Source organism: Lagenorhynchus albirostris, chromosome 14 (genome assembly GCF_949774975.1).
Source record: "Lagenorhynchus albirostris chromosome 14, mLagAlb1.1, whole genome shotgun sequence".
Classification (NCBI taxonomy): domain Eukaryota; kingdom Metazoa; phylum Chordata; class Mammalia; order Artiodactyla; family Delphinidae; genus Lagenorhynchus; species Lagenorhynchus albirostris.
The window spans coordinates 37868945-37890532 of NC_083108.1; the positions used below are offsets into that span (position 1 = coordinate 37868945).

At 44.8% G+C, this 21588-nt stretch overlaps 1 protein-coding gene across 8 annotated transcripts in view; it reads right to left on the bottom strand.

Moving 5' to 3' along the window:
• Positions 1-21588, bottom strand: part of FHOD3 (formin homology 2 domain containing 3) — a 492532-nt gene that overhangs the window by 422321 nt on the left and 48623 nt on the right. For all 8 annotated transcript variants that reach the window (XM_060121093.1, XM_060121091.1, XM_060121090.1 and 5 more), the window contains exon 2: positions 9807-9913. In XM_060121093.1, the coding sequence (XP_059977076.1) occupies positions 9807-9913 (107 nt within the window). The remainder of the gene's footprint in view (positions 1-9806; positions 9914-21588) is intronic.

Here is a 21588-nt window from a genome sequence, read left to right on the forward strand (position 1 = left end):
GAAGCAAACTTGTAGTAATGACGTAACCTGCATAAAGTCACATAGCTGATGGAAACAGACCAGGGCTGAAAGCAGAGTGTCTGACTCCACCGTCACCCGCACCATCCTGCCTTTTGCTGTGTAAGTGCCTCACTATATCACCTTCTCCAGCACTTTCTAAGCATAAAAAGTGTCCCAGGTTTTTTAAAGAACTGATTTGACCTCAATACTAAAATCTAACAAAAAAGGACACAAAAAATTAAGATGAAAATATCTAAGAAAATATTAGCAAATTCTTATTCTAAGAATTCAAGAATTACAAGATGTCCATGTTTTATTTATCTATATCAAGTATCAATGTATAGACGACACCCGTCGTAAGGTCCTTTAAATTTGATAGCTTCCCTCCCTCCACCACAATATTTTGTAATTGGGTAATGCTGATTGTTATGTATTTCTTCTATATATGCCATCTTGCTGCTAATATGGATTCTAAAAATCGTTTGGCTTATTCTCTTGGCTTCTTTCAGGGAAATAATCATTTCATACATCTTAAAATAATCACTTTATCCCCACTTTTCTAGTAAATACGCCCTTGTCTTCTGTTTCCTGGCTAAAACTTTCAGAGGAAAATTAAATAATCATGGATATACTTTCCCCTGCCCCCAGTGGGATACTATGTCAGTCTGGGTTCAGAAAATAATAATCATAATAGTTGTTAACATTTATGGAATGCTTATCATGTGCCAGATGAGGTTCTAAGTACTTTCTACAGATTTAGTCTTCAGAAAACTCCTATGAAGTAGGTAATATTATTGCCATTTTTAAAGTAAGGAAATTGAGGCCCAGAAGAGTTATGCGACATAGCTGAAGTCACACAGAAAGTGACAGAGCTCGGACCCAAGCCAGGCAGTCTGACCCCAGAGCCCGTACGCCTAGCACCTCCCTAAAGCTGCCTCCCAGATGGGTGTTCCTTCATCCATTCCCTCATTCCACACATGTTCACTGGTGACTAGTGCGTGCTGGACTCTGTGTTCGATCCACAAAGGATCGTCTGCCTCCAGACAGCAATGCAGAAATCCTGCCTGCTAGCCTGCCGGGCAGATTTTGGACTAAAGACTGCAACATCAATTCTCACCTGAATTTCCAGCCTGCTGGCCCACTCTACAGATTTCAGACTTGCCAGCCCCCAAAATGGTGTGAGCCAGTTACTGGAAGTAAGTCTCTCTAGACAGCCTAGCTGGATTAGATAGATTAAACTAGATTAGACTAGATGGATAAGACATATCTTATTGGTTGTATTTCTCTGAAGAACCCTAATACAAACATTGATTATTTGCCTTCATGGAGCGTCCACGTTCTAAAACTGAAACCAGTGGGAGGCTGTCAGTGTGTGTTCACCATAAGCACTTTAATGGTCCTTTTCTCCCCGATATTGGCTTGCTGTATCAGCAGCCTCTCCTTCCAAGTCGGCCTGTTTGCAGCAGAGTGAAATGGGGGTGCATCAGTTACTAGAATCTGGTGACCCAGAGGCAAAGGCAGTTTAGTTTGACCTAAAGCTCCCCACGGAGATCCAGATCCCATTCCTACCAGCACAGCCACTGCCAGAAAAGTAGCACAGGCCTCAGAGACTAGCCACAGCCAACCGGCTGCCCATACCCAAGGTCAATGCTACCCAAGTGATGAGAGGACTAAAATAGATGCTCAGTTCAAGGAGACTCCAGCCGAGGCACACATGCCAGGGACTTGATGGCACTATCGCTGAAGGAACTTCCTGCAACTTCCCGGTTTCTCAGAACACCTGAGCTTCTCCTGCAATAATGTCTATGGCCTTGGGAAAAAGATCTGGTGTAACCAAATACCACAGAACCAAGTCTGTTGGTTCTGCACCCGTGTGTTTCAGTCCTGTCCCTGTCTCTCAAGAAAATATTTTTATAAAAATAACATACAAAGTCTTCGTAATGTAAGAACAAGTGCTTACATTATTTTATTGCGTGGCATGGAGCCAAAGGCTTGAAGACTTTCTCTTGCAATCAACAGCAGAATCGATGCTCCCAAATATTCCTCCACTCAAATTAGAACTAAACTATGATTTCAGTCAACAGTAGAAAACATACGTTGGACAATGCAGCAGAAGCAGAGATTAGGGCCCCCCCCAGCAGCTGACCCAGGATAAGCTTCCTCTTAGTAAGCTTCTGCAACTGTGAGACTCAGCCCATGCTCTGCCTGAGGAATGAAGAGGATCTGGACCAGTCATCAGCTAGTAAAAGGAGAGTACTAGTGAAGATTAATTTGCTCAGAAGCTCGAAGTCCAAGAGAGCTGGTTGCCACTACATTCGCCTCCAGATGCATTCTGGTCTCCCTTAGGAGATGGTAGTGGTGAAAAGCTAAACTCTGAAGCCAGCTATGTGATCCTGGACAAGTTACTTAGCCTCTGTGAGCCTCAGCTTCCTTGTCTGCAACATAGGATAATATTGTGCTTGTGGTGTCATATCTAAGAAACGAAGACTTACTCCTATTTTCTTCTAAGAGTTTTACAGTTTTAGCTTTTCCCCCTCAGGTCTCTCCTAGTGGGAATGAAGTCTCTGTTCAACCCATTCACAACTCCCAGCTCCTACGCAATCCTGCTGTCTCTCCTCCTCAGCCCCACATTCTCCCCTTGACCTATCTCCACCTGCCTCCACCCCACTACTCTTCTGCTTCCTCTCTCCCCAAGGACACCACAAATCTCCTCCTTACTACACCCCTGGCCTTGCCTGGGTACTGTCACAACTTGATTTCTCCATGGCATAGTGTTCTTAACTGCCCCTTCTTTGAAATTTTCTCCTTGCTGAGGCAGACATTGCCAGTTACCCACCGATATGCATTTCCCCCTTCTGTCTTATAAAGAGAAGCTGATTTTGTTTGGGGTGACAGTGTACCCACCTAAAACTATATTTTCCAGTCTCCCCGGCTACTAAGAGTGGCCACATGACACAGTTCTCTTCAGTGAACTGCAGACGGAAATTGCTGGTGGAGGTTCTGGAAAAACTCTCTAAAGGGGGCAGACCCAGCTGGCACCAACATCTGTTCTTCAATCTTCCCATCTAAGAGAGGGACCTCGTACCCTTAGTAATAAAGGTAGAGGGTTGGCTGGACACAAGCCCAAAATTCATGGTATAATCATGGACCTAAGTTCTGGGCAATGGCATGTGACTGAAAGCTATGTGCACACAGAATGGACATTCACCCGCTATGTCCACTTCCTTCTTCCTGGCAGCTGGGATGCAGATGAGAAGGGAAAAGGTAAAGCCATCACTCTGGACACAGAGATGGGATTCTCATTTTCAGGACGGTACGGCTGCTCTACCAGTCCAAGGAAAGTTGGCTATATTTCGACTCTTACACAACAAAGAAATTTTTACCTTTATATTTAAACTCCACAATTTGGAATCTATCGGTTACATCAGAGAAAACTATACCCTAACCAACACATGACTTCCTGCCCTGATGAGATGCTGGAGGGAGAGCAGCCATACTGTAACTATGATGAAGCATGAGAGATGAAAGCTACGTCATCAGGATGGCGGAGTAGAAAGGTAAAAGGAGGCTGGGTTCCTACGAGCATCTTGTAATCAACATATTGTCTTCAAAACGGCCTAATTATCTACCTCTTTTTTTAAACAGACTTCATTTTTTCAGAGAAGTTTTAGGTTTTCAACTCCCTTCCTCCAAGGGGTCACCTCCAGTCTCGCTGGTCCTTGATGTTTCTCACCTGAGTGCCAGGCCAATCTTTCTCACCTGGCCACCTTGCACCTTGAGCGTGGCTTGACATAACCTCAGAATAACATGTATAAACCTCTTCTCCCCCTCCCCAAACTGCCCCCCGTAACCTCACTACTTCTCTAAGTAGTCCACCGTCCACACACTATCCACCTAATGGCATGTGTCCATGTTATCCTCCTGTTTCTCTCTGCTCAACTAGTATCACATCTCCAGATTCCCCCAATGGTCCAGGCCCCAGTCCACCCGCCTTCCTCAGCCACCAGGTTCAGACCCATTAGGTCACTCCCTTCCCCCATCACAGTGGGCCACACCGACTGCAGCCTCCCTGTTCAACGTTCTGTCCCCTCACCCCGCCCTCCCTGTTACTGGAGGAGTTCTGTGAGGGCTCCTTCTTTGCAGGCCAGTCCTCTTCTGACTCCTACCCACACCATAAAGCCAAGCGCCCACGTGGGCTCCACCACTCCTACTTGACTCCATCTTTGTCCTGTCATACAATCTGGCATTTGAAGGAACTTAGAGCCATGCCAGTTCCACTGTCCACTCAGCACGGAAGCTCATCTGTCTTGTCCGGGCATTCCTAAGTGGCTTTCCCCCAGGGTATTTGAAGGCACTGGCCTAGCACTGACCCGGAGCAGGTGTGCAGGGGCCTCTGGGCTGCTCCGCTAAGCTCAGCACTGAACCACCCCGCTGCCCCACAGGGCACCTTTTGTCTGAAAAGGGCCAGTTCTCTCACCCACCAGGACCGGAGCAGGGCTTGGTGGTCGGCAGTGTTAGCCTCGCACTGAGAAGACGGGAGACCCTTAATCCTTCGATGATTTGCCAAAAGAGCCTCAGACAACAACACACCCGCGCTCTCCGCTGCAGATCATCACTTACGAGGAAAAGTGGGGGGAGACCCTTCCCTGCGTCCCATCCACACCCTAACCAGAATCTCTCTTTTGTCCAGGTTTTTTGTTTGTTGTTCAGTTTGGTTCCCTGAGTTCAGCTGGTTTTTAGATTTAGGTTTAAAATGTATTTTAGGTGATTTCCCATCCTACCAGGTCCAGATGCAGAGGAAACCGGACAGAGATGTGACTGGATGAGGTTAACTATTGTATCAGACAGTAAGAAGGGAAAACGACTTCTTACTCCTTCAAACTTGACATCTGGAAGGTAGAGAACTTTTTGAGAATCTGATGAAAGGCTCTGAAACCCCTCTCCACCCCAAAACCCTGCATATCCACAAACTGCAGAAATCTCAGGGGTTCTTGCCCCCCGACACACACACATGGATCCTCGGCGCTCATGAGCTGCAGGCTGAGAAGTTAGGCGTCTAAGAATCAAACCAGAGCTCTCCCCAAACCCTTTCGTCCCTCCAAGCACATCCACTGCAAGGATGGCGGGGTCGGCGCCCACCTGCCCCTGCGAATGGGCTTCCTCACAGCCCTTTCCACGTCCAGGCTTCACATCCTTCATCTCTGAGCCACAAGCCTCCCACTGTGCCTCCACCCACACCACGCCACAGGTTTTCATCTGACTTTCCCCACCTCTACCTAACGCAGTGGGGACAGGAATGGGCATGGCGGGATGAGGAAGATCAGAGATAAGCACTGTCTCAGCGCTGACCCTCTAGCGCAGGCCCGAGGGGAGTCAAGCCGAGGAAAAGGTGAGCGCCCTGAGGTACTCCAGGTCAGGAGCACCTGGGGATGCGTACACCCCGTCCAACAACCACACTGGTCCTCACAGCATCCCTGAAGGCCCGTGCTTCTCAGGCCCACTCTGAGCTCTACCACACCTCAACCTGCTGCCCTTGCTACCTTTGCAAAGCCCCACTCTGTCACCTTCAGAGCTAACCTCTAACCCCACTTCTCTGTGACAGTTCCCTGTGCTCCGGTTTCCTTTCAGAGGCAGTGAGGGTGGGACTAAGCAGAAAGGTCGGGGGTGGGGGGTTGGGGAGGTAGAATCTGGCCCAGCTCTGCCCTGTGGGTAAGTCTCCAACCTTGGTTTTCTCAACTAAAACAATGAGATCTCCCAGTGATGGACCTGCACAGACCCCATCCCAGGTCTAAAATCTGGTGATTCCCATTTCAGTGTATCATCTCAAATTCTGACCGTAATTATAGTAAGGGCTACCAGTTTGGGGTTTGTATTACATGCTGGGAACCAGCTTAATGTTTTAGATGCATTTTACCTATTTACATTTAGATAACATCATCACATTTGACCTTGCAACAACCCAAGGAGGCAGTATTATGATTATATTACCCCACTTACAAGGAAACTGAGGTTTGGAGAGGTGAAGTAACATCGCCATGACCACACAGCCATAAGACTAACTGCAAAGCCCATGTCCCTAACCACTGTGCAGCGCTGCTCTCTGCTACGCTCTGCTTGGGCAACACAGACCCTGGTGGGATCCCTGCTCATACAAGGAGGGAAATGGGCTTGGTTAATATTGTCCTCATTTTATAAATAAATTTTATAAACTCCCATCAGAGGTAAAGTGGCTTGCCCAATGTCCCACGATGGCAGGGTCGGGAATAATAACCCAGGGGCTTTGGCTTCCGCTGTACCCTGCTGTGCCTGCTAACTTCGCTGGCTTTGGAAGGCAATAAACAGACCTGGCTCTACTGGGCTAGCATAATAATTGCTTTGTCCTTCTACTTTTGAAGGTCTTTCTCCTCTTCTCCAATTAGCTATAGTCTGAGTGATCCTTCTAAACAAGGGGTAAGTTAAATTTTAGTCCGGCATAAAAGAGCAGCATATTGGACAAGAACAAAGAAACCAACTCCTCCACAAGGAAAACGGACTCAGAACACACTGTACCAACACCACCACCATCTCCAGACAGCCTGCCACCCATCTTCATGAGATGGCCACAACAAGAGCAGGTATTTTCCTATAATTTACACCAAAACATCAAGAAAAAGAATGGTTTCATTTGCCCTTTTCATTCCTCAACAGGGCAATTCTTAACTAGGAAGAAATTATAATTTAACTCCCATTCGAGGGAGACATGAGTTCTCAAGCACACAGACTTTGCCAAGTGCCATGCTTCTAGGAGAGGACCTAGGAGGGACACTCAGTGCAAGTGACACTGCAGATGTGCCCAGACACCTGCCACCTGTGCAGGAAATCTCCATCGGCAGGCTGCTTCCAGCCAGCTCCCAGTAACTTGCCATGTGCCACCAGTGCTCAGTGCTGGTAAATGACCTGGGGATCGCTAGGGTGACCCAGCAATGCCAGGACAGCACCATCCTGGCGTGTCTTCTGCAACCCAGGCCAGGGACGGGGGATCTCCCCACCAGAGATCAGTAGAGGCAGATTCTTCACATTCTTCCAGACACAGAAGAATATCACCCTGAGGACGTTCCAGAGGACAAAGGGTGGGTCCCACAAATGAAGACTATTTCAAAGTCTGGGGTGAGTTTGGGACACAGCAGTCAAATGTGCGGCTACCCGACATCGTTTGGGTCACCTTCCCCTGTTTGCAGTTTCCCACATCGTGAGTCCTGCCTTCTCATCTTGCCATAATTCGTTTCCCCAGCATCCCGTGCTGGTGGAAATGTGGTGCAGAAATGTGATCAAGGCTGCATCTGTCAGATGAACCCATGGCTGGCCAGGTGATAGTTCAGAAGGGAGCAAAGTGAGAAGGAATGCCCCAGGATCCACTCCAGGGAGCTTGCAGCGGGCTCCCTGGCTCTTCAGGAACGGCCGCAAAGGGACTTCCAGCATCTGGACACTGGAGTTGACAGTGCGAGCTGTAGCGTCAGGGCCAGGTGACGGAGCAACCCTGCGGTGGGTGCTACTGCAGCTAGAGCCAGTGTGTCAGCCTGGAACTGAGGATGTCCTTGCAGGAACCAACCGTATGTCCCCACCGGTACGTATGTACATCTTCAGGAGAACCTGAAATGCCATTTCCCAGAAGCTCCTGGGACAGAGGAGGATCACAGACTTGGGAACCAGTCACACCTGTGTTCAAACGTGGCTCCGCCATCTACCGGCTCTGCCTCCCTGGACATGTGATTTAACTCCTGGCCCTCGGTAGTTTCAAATGAAAAATGGAGACGATAAAATCCAATTCCATGTTTGTGATATTAACAGAATGAACTATTAAACAAACATACTGTGAAATAAGGTGCCTAACACAGTGGGTGGCATAGCAGGTGCTCCACAAAGCTTTATTTTCTTCCACTCTTAACTCTTGATATTGTTATCTAACATATTAACACTTTTTTCCTAAGCTGCCATCTCCAAACCAGTCAAGATTTGATAAGAAGGAAAAAATATCAAACAGGTCATGGTCTTCAAGCACAACACCACTAGAGACATTTTTCAAATTGGCAGTGATCTACTCATAACACTCCTGGGATCTGTTTGATCAATGAGACATGAAGTCATCCCATTAGACTGTCATCCAGCCTGAATGCTGACATGTTAAATAAAAGGATGTCATTATCAAGTACTTTGTAAAAACTACAGCAATGGATTTCCTCAAATCTATCAGTCTTATAATGTCAATTTTTTAAATGATGATGAGTAGAATCTGATGTGACTTAATAATGGTACGCTTCACGTGTGTACAGCCTATGGCAGTTTCCAGGGTCTTCTGTGGCCCTTGGAACCACTCAGGAGATAGGAGGGGCATCCTCAGAGAACCTGCCTGGTTCCTACCAAGGACCCTGGTCTTGGTGCTCAAGTTCATGCCATTCAGGAATACATTCTGGGACCCTGCCATTCACCTGGCCACCAGTGCTCACTAAGTGCCTATAACATGCTGAGAAAACACTAGGCTGGATATTCAGACAGGCCCAGTTCTGACCTAGCAGAGTTTCAGTAGCAGAAAAGAGGGACAATTAAGGGAGAAAAGACCATAAGTTGTGATGGGTGTTAAAGCAGGGGAAACTCAGGAAGTCATCGGTACACACTGGTGTTAGGTAGGAAACAAACACTAAGAAGCTTCCCATTTTTCCTCCTTTTTTTGAGCCATTCATGAAAAATCAGCAGTCTCAGATAATATTCATCTGACTGTAATATATTTTTAAGTCAGGCAAGGTAGCTTCAAAACAAATTTTGGGGAGGTCCTTGGACACCGATGAAGATGGCTGGGCATTATTTGGAAAGGAACGGGGAGCCTCTGAAGGTGTCTAAGGAGGAAGGCGATAAAATCAGAGATAAACTTGGCTCTAGATGAATGAGGAATAGAAAGGGAGGTGGGGGGCCCCCATCCAAACAGTATTTCAATAATCTAGTAAATATATAACAGTATCTTACAAATATTGATGTCTTGGTTTGGGCAAATTTGCCCTGGTTACGTAATATGTTAACACTATGGGAAGCTGGGTAAAGTGTATTTGGGAAATATCAGTGCTTTATTTTCAACTCTTCTGGAAGTTAAAAATCATCTCAACGTGAAAAGTTTAAAAAATCTGGAAAAGGATAAAACAATTACTAGAAAAAATCATCTAATAAATAGGGGAATGGCTAAGTGTACGACAATATTCCTACCGTGGTTTTGCTTTCTGTACACATCTCTGATTTTTTCTGTGGACTGCCTTATTCAGACTCACAGCAATCAGAAATATTAAGCAATCCTATATGTAAGCTAAAAGTAACTTGATGTTAATTAACATAATTAAGAATTATTTTCTCCACAGTGGTGAATTCAAAAGATGCTACAGTATAAAATGATCTGCAGAGGCATCTGTCAAGAAAACTTAATATCCAGTAATTGATCGTTAAAAACAATATATAAAACAGCTGTCAATCCACTAAAATTTGGAAAGTACTAATTTAAGTATATTTGGTTTAAAAAAAAAAAGACTATTAAATACCATGTGCTTAATTAAACTACACCAGAAATGTTCCTACTCCTGAGTAGCTTTATCAAGAAGAGCTGCTCCAATTCAAAAGGGTCTGCAGTTACTACTGGTGAATCACTTGCATCTCCCTTGTTTCTGTGTGACTGTGAGTGAAGACAAGGTCAAAGCTATGGTGGTTTCTCCAAGATATTTTAAGGCCTCAGTGAACCCCCATTTCGTGGAAAGTTGGGACCAGCTGGGAGGGACATTTGTTGCTCTTACCCAGTGTCATCCTGGAAGCCTTCTAACTCGTCCCGTTGCTCGGCCAGGGTGGCCTCCAAGTCCAGGTAGGTGCCATTGTGGGAGAGCTGCAGCGTGCAGTCATCTAGCTGCAAGAGAAAGAGTCTGTTATGCCCAGCCTGCTCCTGGGATGGGGATCTGTACAGGGAAATCACATCAGGTTGCCCTCATGTGTTTTTTAAAATCCAGCATTATTCTGAAATTTGGATCCTAACTGGAAGAAGTAGCATGTTCGTACAAATAGATTGGAAGCAAACCGCAAAACAGGTAGACAGAAATGGCACCTACTAAGGGAGTGATATTGACAGGGCGCCCAATACGTGGACAGGGGAGAGAAGTACCAGGCACTGGGCTAACGCCACTTTCCACTCTGAGGGGCCCAGGGGAAGCCATGGATTTGGGGAGTGGAGACCAAGATGCCGATGGGACCACTGATTGAAAGACACAGAGTTTAAAAGGCAAATCTGGTGCAGAAAACATGCTGTTTCCTTTGACTCAGCGAGAAGCCTACTTATTCAGAGTCTTTGGTCATACCTGGGCCATTATAATTAATAGTCGCTCAATAAACATTTTTACAATTGAACAAAAAGAAACATTATCCATCTGAATGACAATATATCCAAATTACAACACACCAAAGAGGACCTTAGGTCTCTTTGTTACTAGCCTCATTTTTCGAAAACTTATTTAACAAATCTTATATATTGTTAATTACATCCCATTCATAATTCTAAGCACTTTACATATGTTAACATCATTTGATTCTCACACAAACTCTTCACTTCTTTTGGTATCCCCATTTTACAATGAGGAAACTGAGGCACAGAGAGAGACTAAGTTACCTGCCCAATGTCACATCTGATAAATGGTGGAGCTGGGATTTGGATATAGGCGATTTCAGTCCAGGTCATGCTCTTGACCACTATGCTCTGCATCTTCTCTATGGCCAGAGACCTTCTAAGGACTTGAAAATATGCTTTCAAAACACAACTTATGTCATCTGAGTGTTCTGGTGTGGCCAAGGTAATGCCACGTATTTACCAACCCCATTCCCTTTTCCCCCTGGGGACAGAGACCACATATCCCAGGCCTGTAGTTGGGCTACTACCATGTAACTGAGTGCTGACCACTGGAATATCAGTGAAAGGAAAGAAAGGTCCCAACCAGCCTGGCCGTAACACCCCTGCAGAACCATCCACCTTTCTTCTCGTGCCTGTGGCTAGATGCAGAGGAGCCAGAGAAGACTCCCAAGTCTGGAAACCGACAGACCCTGGAGAGAAACAGCTCAGGTTCCTGAATCACTGCATGGAAGAGAGCATTCTGCTGCCTAGCCTCCACTGACCCATCCTGGACAGTGATAAGAGCAAGACGTGAGCCTTTGTGGCATTACATGACATTTAGAAAAACCAATACACTTAAAACTACAGGAAAGTAATTTTATCAAAGATTAACATTATGAGGAAATCCAAGTGTATAACTTCATGCTTCGTTTCTCAGGCTGTAAGGACGGCTCTGATTATTCATCCACTTGGGTGAGTTAAGGCTCTTATTCCAAAATGCCAGGAGATTGAGGAAAAGTGGAAGCAAATACGTGGCCACTTCAAAACATCTAGGTAAAGGCCTGATAATCCTCCTGGTGTAAGTGAGATTTCAAACAAGGAATTAGTCTCCTTTGATAGAAAAGCTTTGCTTATTATCCTCAACAAGAGAAACGCAGACTGTCAACTTGTCCAGAATCAGCATCTATAACAAGCTGCTAATTCTTGCAGAAACCCCGCAGTTCCGTGTTTCTGGTTATCCTCAACAGAATGAAAGGAATTTGTTCTTTATTATTTGTAAGAAATAGTTAAATCACTTGAAGGGGTTAATCCTATTTGATTCACTTGTTTTATTTCTCTAATAACAAACTATTAAAGGCGTGCTGGTGAGGGTCAGCATTCCTGACTGGCATTTTACAGATGGATCATCCCATCTGAGAAAGCAGAGACCAAACTGGCCAAACTCACTGTGCTGTGGTACAAGAGGTGTGCCCAGGGTTTGGGGGCAACACACAGGGGAGCTGGCTTCCCTGCCTGCGGAAGCAGCAGACAGGAAGGATTTCCTGCAGAAGGCGTCTCCTGGGCTAAGGGTCTCCTGTGGGCTGAAATCAGACTTTTATCATTGCTAGGTGGAAAATTCCACTGGAAACGGAACCCGTTACCATGTACACTGGACCATGTGTAAGTAGAGCTGTAATCACTGCACCTCATTCTTGCTTTTAACTCTTATTGACATTTTCAACTAATAAAGCTTACGTGGTCCGTTCTGTTGATAGTATCAACACTTCTGCTCATTTTTAATCCCACATATAATCAACAGACTAGCAGATGGGGATAATGAAAGCCCTTTAAGCCATAACAATTTCTTTTGTCTCCATACCTGGAAATGTGTGAGTCCAAAGAAATTCCAAAGAAAGAAGCTTTTGGATAAAAAGTTTCTGCTTCCCCACTAGGGGGTCGAAGGCATTCTGAGGCTGTGGTCCACACTCAGGCCAGACAGAGAGAACCAAGTCCAAGAGGAAGTACTGCTGTGGTGTAGAGAGGCAGGATGTGCATGTGTATGTGGTATATATATTCCACCATGGCCCGTTTCAAGCTACCACCGTGAAGTCACTGAGCGTGGAGCTAAAAAAAGTTACACAGCAGCTCACCAGCATATAGTATTTTTATCATACAGATCCAGGAGATGTAAGTAACCTCCCAAGCATAGGTAGCAGAAAAATGTAATGAAACAATTAGGCAGTGACATGTTTTGAGTATTTTTTTTTTTATTGAAGTACAGCTGATTTACAATGTTGTGTTAGCTTCAGGTGTAGAGCAAAGTGATTCAGTTATACATATATATGTACATATATTTGAATATTTTTTACCTTTGTTTCTTTTTTTTTAACTGTTTATTTTTATAAATATCTGTTTTTTGGGGTTTTTTATTTTTAATTGTTTATTTTTATAAATATCTGGGTTTTTTTTAACATCTTTATTGGAGTATAATTGCTTTACAATGCTGTGTTAGTTTCTGCTGCATAACAAAGTGAATCAGCTATACATATACATATACCTCCTTTACCTTTGTTTCTAATGTAACTTTTATTCGTTATACATTTATGCAGGATAATTTAACTTTTAATAATGGCTATATGAACAAAATTCCTGAGATTTATTGATCAGCCCTTTCGAGCCACCCAGGCCAGCCCCAGCACACGCTGCTTCTGGCCCTCCTGGGTCATGAACTTGAGGCGCCTCAAGGGGAGACTAGCAGGGGGCAGACGGAAGCCTGAGCGACCCTGTCCCGGGCTTTCAGCCCTCACCACCCTCCAGCCCTATGCTCTTCTCCTTAGTTGGGGCAGAGGTGGATCACTGGGGCCAGCAGATACAGCCCCATCCTTACTGGAAGCCGTGTTTATTTTCCACATCATCTCCACCCATAGCTTCTGATTTGATCCCCAGCCGCTGGGGCGAATATCTGGTTTGCCTCACCGCTCACCCTGGCGCGCCAAGCATCTGCCTCCACATGCCACCGGCGGCCCCAAATCACAGCAGGAAGCCCTACCGTGTCCCCAGCCTGCTGACCACAGAATCCCAAAACCTTAGCAGAACTGCCTGTTCTCATCATCCCTCTCCTCACAGCCAGGGCATCATTAACTATGCCACTTCCATAGTTCAATTTTAACAAAATTATATGTCAGGCCCGGGCTGGGCACCAAGGAACACATAGACGCTTCCTTCCCTCAAAGATCATTTTGTCAAGAAAGTATGACACACCAATAGAACACAGGAGCATAAAAAGTCATTTAAGCCAACCGTCCAAATGTGTGAAAGTTCATCCTCAGTTATATTCCTTCTGCTATAGTTAGCAGCCACAGCCTCCGGAGACCCAAGCAGCCTCCATCAAACGGCCCCATCCCCCTGCCAGGAGAAAGGCTCCCTTGACTTCCCAAGCCAGGTGTCACAACCCTACCTCCCTAATTAACGGTTGGGCAATTTGTACAAGTCCTTCAACTAAAAGAGGAACGATGACTCTGTGCCTTTTAACCCCTCAGGAGGTGTGGGGGGATCCTCAAGTATGCCTATAGGAAGGGGGCAAGGTCAGACACTGACCCCCTTAGCGAGCCGGGGCATGTGGGCACGAAGGGGTCCCAGCAACACAGGCAGCCCGTAAAGACACCAAACAAACAAACACACACTGCCCGCTCCGTTCCACAACATGAGCCCTGCCATCATTACACCCCAGACACACACGATTAATATTTAAACCATCACATGAGCCAAAGAGTAGGAATACAGGGCTGTTTGGCTGGACTGACACACAAAGAGTGAAATCCCCTCAGCACTTTGGGGTTCGGCTTTAGGTATCATTGTTAGAAACAAATTGATAGGTACACGCCAAGTGCAGTCTTCAATCTTGTCAGGGACAACTAAGTAGCAGTTATGAAAGAACGCAACAACAATGTGAACAGGCAGCGAGTGGCGGTTCATCCAATCCGTTTATTAGAAAGGTTTGGACAGAACTGTCCAGACTCTGCCTACAGAGTGAAGGACTCAGACACCTCCCTGCCAGACCAGTTCCTGACGGGAACCTCAATTCCTACTGACATGGAGGCAACCTGATCCCCTCCCTGGGCCTTTCATGTCAAATGTCTTGCCGAATGACTTAAGGGCCCTGGAATTTCCTGACTCCAGTGATTTTCATGTCAACCCTCATACCCTGGGAGCACGTCCCCTGCACTCCTTTCTTGGCCCTGGGTTCGGTGGCCAGGACACTGCCAGGCACTTCAGGACATAAGACAAAGCCAGAAGTCCTGCGGAAGATAACATGGCAGGACGATCACAGGAGAGCGGTTAGGGTAGGTGAGGGGCAGTGAGAGTGGTGTGGCTGGAGGACCAGGTTGCAGGCTCTGAACCTGTAGCCAGGAATCGGGGCGGGGGCGGGGGGGGACAGGGTGCTGGGGAGGAGGTCAGTCACAGAGCCACGTGAGGGACCCTTCCAAATACTTTGATATTTTGTGCCACTCCTCCGGGTCAAAACAAACCATTAAACGGGCCCTCGATCTCTGGGGACATGGAAAGAGCCCTCCGCTCCTGGCAGACAGCCTGCACAAGGTCACTCGTTTTCCTGACAGTTCCTACAAAGACAGTGCATTCAAAAGGAAATGGCAGACTCACCATCCTGGGGAGGAACAATATCTGAAACAAGGCTGATGTCACGCCTCAACTTATACATTCTTTTCTTTCCTTAATCCGGTGAAGTGGCGTGTTTCTGGGTGGTTTAATGATTATCTGGGTTTGGCAGCAGGTCTAGAATAATCCTTAGTCTAGGCAATAAAGTTCTGTGAAACTCTGAAATAGATTTGCACGGAACTGTCCCATAAATATACATGAGGTCTATCCGTTAAGCTCATTTTGGTAAGAGTTCAGAAGTGGGAAAATATATGCTGATTTTTAAAAGAAAAAACCTAAAATAAATGCCATTTGCTTATGTCATTTCATGGGTTCCTCCCATCCCTCCATCCACATCCCTTGCATGTAATTTTTGCAGCTCCCTCCATCAAGAGGTGGATTCTTTCTCTGCTCCTGGAATCTGGGCCGGCCTGTGTCTAGCTCTGGCCAACATGGTAGCAAATGTGACACAGCAGAGACTTGAGAGGCACTTCCTCACTAGGGCCGGGCTCTCCTGTTGCTCTTGGAACTCTGTCACCACACGAAGAAGCCTGGGTTAGCCAGCCTCCTGGTCGCTCCCGCTGCCTGGTCGCTCCCGCTGCCCCTGCCAACAGCCTGCCAACTGCCACCCGCTGAGCGAGGCCAATCTGGGTCACCAAGCCTCCAGATGAGCCACCAGCTGATGACAGACACAGGAGGGAGCCAGCAATTATGAGCCAAACTGGCCCAAAGCAGAACTGCCCAGCAGACCCACAGATTTGTGGGCCACTTTTCATGGCTGTTGCTTGAAGTCAATCTCCACTTCCCCTGAGCCTGCCTCCTCCACCCGCAGCAGACAGGCGGCCCCCCAGGGGTTGCAATTTCACACTCAAAGTGCTCCGTACCTGGATCAGCGGTGGGTGAGAGGCTCACTCACCAAGGTGCCGCTGAACACACTATGACATTGCCAGCTCGGGGCAGGAATGCCAGCACCATGCCCAGCCCTCAGACGCCACAGAGCATACATGCCTGGCTCTGCCCCGGCCAGAGCCCAAGCCCCACCAGGGACAGAGGCCAGCAGCAGTTGCTGGGTAGAAAGGACTGGAGCCCCAGGGAGCTGGGGAGCAGCCAGCGGCAAAGCCCTCCCGTGGACACAAGGAGGCAGCAGCAGGTGAAACCCCGCATGAGTTGTGGCTCTAAGCCCTCGGAGCATGTTCCATTGTCCCATCATACAAAATGCACATTCAAAGGTTAAAAAGTATGAAGACTTTCAAAACAGCACCTGCAAGTGCAGGGCCCGCACTGGCCCTGCTCCTGGCTCGGAAGCGAAGCCCTGCTGTGGGCCCCATCTTGCTCCAGGGCCGGGTTCACTGTGGGCACTCTGAGTGCCCCCAATCCAGACTCATCCCACTCGCAGAGCAGCACACAGGCCATGAGCGCGTCAGACGGTCAGTTCTAAGAGAGCTACACCATATCCTCCTCCAATCGTGCTCTGGTCGCCAGGCAGTCATGTAGCTTATGGCTTCCCTCAACTTGGTGGTTCCTTCTAAAGGCAGCAGGACTACAGACTGGACTTAGCTGACAAGCAAAATGAGTCAGGAAAGAGAGCTTTCCAACAAGCAGGGCCGCATGTCCCTTTCACAATTCTTAATAAAACCTTCATAAAACCCTGGCTCAGCCATTCAAGCTTTTGTGGGCTTCGGTTGCCCCATATCCCATAAGTGCCATTGCCAAGGGCCAAGGTGGAGGGCACACACGCCGGGGATGCCCTCTGCCATTTCCTAGGACGGGCAGTGAGGACATGGTGCTCATTTCGTCATCCTGCAAACTACACACACCATCCACATTCATCCCCTTCATATGTATTAACACGCTTCACAATAAAAAGTGAACAGTTTCTTACAAAGGTGTGATCTTACATATTTTAAAAATAAAAGTAACACTTGGTCAGTTTTCTTACGAAAAAGACCAAATGAAACTGACTCACATGATATCAGAAGAAATCGGTCCTGTTGGCTAATCTCAACAAATCATATTTAAACTTCTAGATCTCTCGGGGCCCATTGAGCCTCTTCGGAACAACGAATATATCATGGTACTTAATAAACGTTTTAGGGTCAAGGTCAAGGATATTTCTGAAGATCTAGCATATATGGGTTATGAAAAAATATGAATGTATTTACTTTGAAAGCGGTTGGATTTTACTTCCTCAGGAACCTTTAACAAGTTATGTTGTTTATGGCCAGTAACCTCAGTGAGAGAAGCAATGTCCTGAAGTTGACTTAGGCAGTTTCCAAATCAAGCCCCACACTTCTATCTAAGTCAACAAAATTGCACAGCTCACCAACCAAAGGCAAAGACCTCTGCCAAATTCTGCAAGAAAGACAAAAGTCAAGTTTCCTCCCATTAAGAGCTTAAGCTGAGTGGGTGTGATAATCTGGGAAATATTTGGATTATTTTAAGGGGCCTTTCTATCATTAAATAAATAACCAAAAATGCATTAACTTTCTCTCTTGAAAAGGCTGGACTATATTTACTTGCGTTTACACGTACCTTTCTCCATTTCCTGTTTCTTTTCAGTCAAGTTGAAAAACAGTGTCAGCACCAAGTTTCAGTGTTATCCTTAATCTATTATCATTCACTCATTCAGATGAATAATGCTTTCCTGTCCACCTTCTCTGTGCCAGGCACTGTGCTATGTCCTAGCATGACAGACCAGGCTTCAGGGCTGTGGATAGGACCAACCACCAAACAGGGAAATAAGGGCAAGGAGTTAGTCACCTTTGTTATTTCCGTTCTTATTTTCACTGGGGAAGGAGTGCAGGGATCAGGGAGCTGAAGTATGATGGATATAAAAGCCCTGACACAGAAGGAGTATGAGGAGTTGAGATACTAAAAGAAGGCAGGCCAAGGGCTCCGGAGAGGGAGTCTTCCTGGCCACAGCAGATTTTAGACTTGATTCTAAGGCAACGAGAAGTCGTGAAATTGGTTGTAAACAGATGCATGTAGGATCAGCTTTGCAGTATGAGGATAGAAGGGGGAAGACAAATGAAGAGGCCACTGCAAGAATGGGGGGGGCGATTTGAAGGTGTCTTGGACAATAGTGGAAGCAGTGGAAATGGAGAGAAAAGAAGAGAGAGGGGTAATACAGGGAAAGAGAGGAAGGGAAGAAGGAAAAGCCAGAATGACTTGGTGATTGATAAGATGTGGAGGCATCCTTGCTTGAGAGTGTCTTGCTTCAGCAAATTAATAAATGGTGCTACCATTTACCAACATGGGAAACATAGAAAAAGTTGTTGGCGGCAGGGAGATAGGATAAAATTGGGATTTTTGTTTTTAAGATGTTATGTCTATAACAAGTGGAGGTGTTGAATAGAGAAATAGAGTTGTGGGTTTGGGCATGAATAAAAACATGGCGGTTGAAGTCCCACAAGTGCACTGGAGAACCTAAAGACAGCAGCTAACTTTTTGTGGCTTGAGGATCTGCAGTGGTAACCCCTTTTTCATTCCTAAGAGTGGCAATTGGTGCTTTCCCTTTTTTTCTCTAATAGAGGTTCTTTATTCACTGATCGGTCTTTTCAAAGAACCAACTTTTTTTTTTAACATCTTTATAGGAGTATAATTGCTTTACAATGGTGTCTTAGTTTCTGCTTTATAACAAAGTGAATCAGTTATACATACACATATGTTTCCATAACTCCTCCCTCTTGCATCTCCCTCCCTCCCACCCTCCCTAACCCACCCATCCAGGTGGTCACAAAGCACCGAGCTGATCTCCCTGTGCTATGCGGCTGCTTCCCACTAGCTATCTAGTTTACGTTTGGTATTGTATATATGTCCATGCCACTCTCTCGCTTTGTCACAACTTACCCTTCCCCCTCCCCATATCCTCAAGTCCATTCTCTAGTAGGTCTGTGTCTTTATTCCCATCTTACCCCTAGGTTCTTCATAACATACTTTTTTCTTAAATTCCATATATATGTGTTAGCATACGGTATTTGTCTTTCTCTTTCTGACTTACTTCACTGTATGACAGACTCTAGGTCTATCCATCTCACTACAAATAACTCAATTTCGTTTCTTTTTATGGCTGAGTAATATTCCATTGTATATATGTGCCACATCTTCTTTACCCATTCATCCGATGATTGACACTTAGGTTGTTTCCATTTCCTGGCTATTGTAAATAGAGCTGCAATGAACATTTTGGTACATGACTCTTTTTGAATTATGGTTTTCTCAGGGTATATGCCCAATAGTGGGATTGCTGGGTCATATGGTAGTTCTATTTGTAGTTTTTTAAGGCACCTCCATACTGTTCTCCATAGTGGCTGTACCAATTCACATTCCCACCAGCAGTGCAAGAGTGTTCCCTTTTCTCCACACCCTCTACAGCATTTATTGTTTCTAGATTTTTTGATGATGGCCATTCTGACTGGTGTGAGATGATATCTCATTGTAGTTTTGATTTGCATTACTCTAATGATTAATGATGTTGAGCATTCTTTCATGTGTTTGTTGGCAATCGGTATATCTTCTTTGGAGAAATGTCTATTTAGGTCTTCTGCCCATTTTTGGATTGGGTTGTTTGTTTTTTTGTTATTGAGCTGCATGAGATGCTTGTAAATTTTGGAGATTAATCCTTTGTCAGTTGCTTCATTTGCAAATATTTTCTCCCATTCTGAGGGTTGTCTTTTGGTCTTGTTTATGGTTTCCTTTGCTGTGCAAAAGCTTTGAAGTTTCATTAGGTCCCATTTGTTTATTTTTGTTTTTATTTCCATTTCTCTAGGAGGTGGGTCAAAAAGGATCTTGCTGTGATTTATGTCATAGAGTGTTCTGCCTATGTTTTCCTCTAAGAGTTTGATAGTTTCTGGCCTTACATTTGGTCTTTAATCCATTTTGAGCTTATTTTTGTGTATGGTGTTAGGGAGTGCTCTAATCTCATACTTTTACATGTACCTGTCCAGTTTTCCCAGCACCACTTATTGAAGAGGCTGTCCTTTCTCCACTGTACATTCCTGTCTCCTTTATCAAAGATAAGGTGACCATTTGTGTGTGGGTTTATCTCTGGGCTTTCTATCCTGTTCCATTGATCTATCTTTCTGTTTTTGTGCCACTACCATACTGTCTTGATTACTGTAGCTTTGTAGTATAGTCTGAAATCAGGGAGCCTGATTCCTCCAGCTCCATTTTTCGTTCTCAAGATTGCTTTTGGCTATTCGGGGTCTTTTGTGTTTCCATACAAATTGTGAAATTTTTTGTTCTACTTCTGTGAAAAATGCCAGTGGTAGTTTGATAGGGATTGCACTGAATCTGTAGATTGCTTTGGGTAGTAGAGTCATTTTCACAATGTTGATTCTTCCAATCAAAGAACATGGTATATCTCTCCATCTATTTGTATCATCTTTAATTTCTTTCATCAGTGTCTTATAATTTTCTGCATACAGGTCTTTTGTCTCCCTAGGTAGGTTTATTAAGTTTGCTTTCTATCTTATTAGTTTCTGTTATCTTTGCTATTTCCTTCCTTCCACATTCTTTGTGTTTAGTATGCTGGTTTCTTCTACTGTATAAAATCATAAGGTTTTCAGTCTTTCTTCCTTTCAGTCATGTGCATTTAAGACTATAATTTTCCTCTAAGTAAGTTTTACCTACAGACCACAAGATCTGATATGTCATATTTTCATTATCTTCAGTCCAAAATATTTTCTAAATTCCACTGGGATTTCTTCTTTGACCCATGGGTTATTTAGAAGTGTATTACATAATTTCCAAATATTTAGGAATTTTCTAGCATCTTTTTTAATGTTGATTTCTAGCTTAATTTCACTATAGCCAGAAAATATACTCTGTATGATTTCAATCCTTTAAAATTTCTTTTTGTAATTTTCTTGAAGTATATTTGATTTACAGTGTTGTGTTTACTTTCTGCTGTATAGAAAAGTGACTCAGCTATATATATATATATATATATATATATATTCTTCTCATAGTCTTTTCCGTTTTGGTTTATCACAGGATACTGAATACAGTTCCCTGTGCTATACAGTAGGAACCTGAAATTTCTTGAAACTTATTTTATGGCCCAGTAAATGCCAAGGAAGTATACTCAACAGCTGCAGTGTTTGTTAAGTGAGATTCTCAAATCTCCTCTATCCGTATTGCTCTTAATCTGCTTATTCTATAGAGAAGTATATTAATCTCCCACTACAACTGTACATTTTTCTATTTTTCCTTTTAATTCTGTCAATATTTGATTGACTGATTGATTTATACTTCTTACTGAAAATATAATTTCCTCGTCTTTTAGCACCACAGGATTTCTTCTTATCTCTAGTAATGTTTCTTGCCTTAAAGATTATGTCATCTGTTACTAGTATGACCACACCACTGGGTTAGAGCTGCATGGCTTATCTTCTTCCAGTTTTTTACTTATAATATCTGGTACCCATATATTTAAGATGTATCTCTTGTAATTAGAATATAGTTTTTTTATCCAATCTTGACAATCTTAGTTTTTTAATAAAAGTATTTAATGAAGTCTGTTAACTCTAAAGTGATTGCTATTGTTTGGGTTCAAATCTACATGTTCA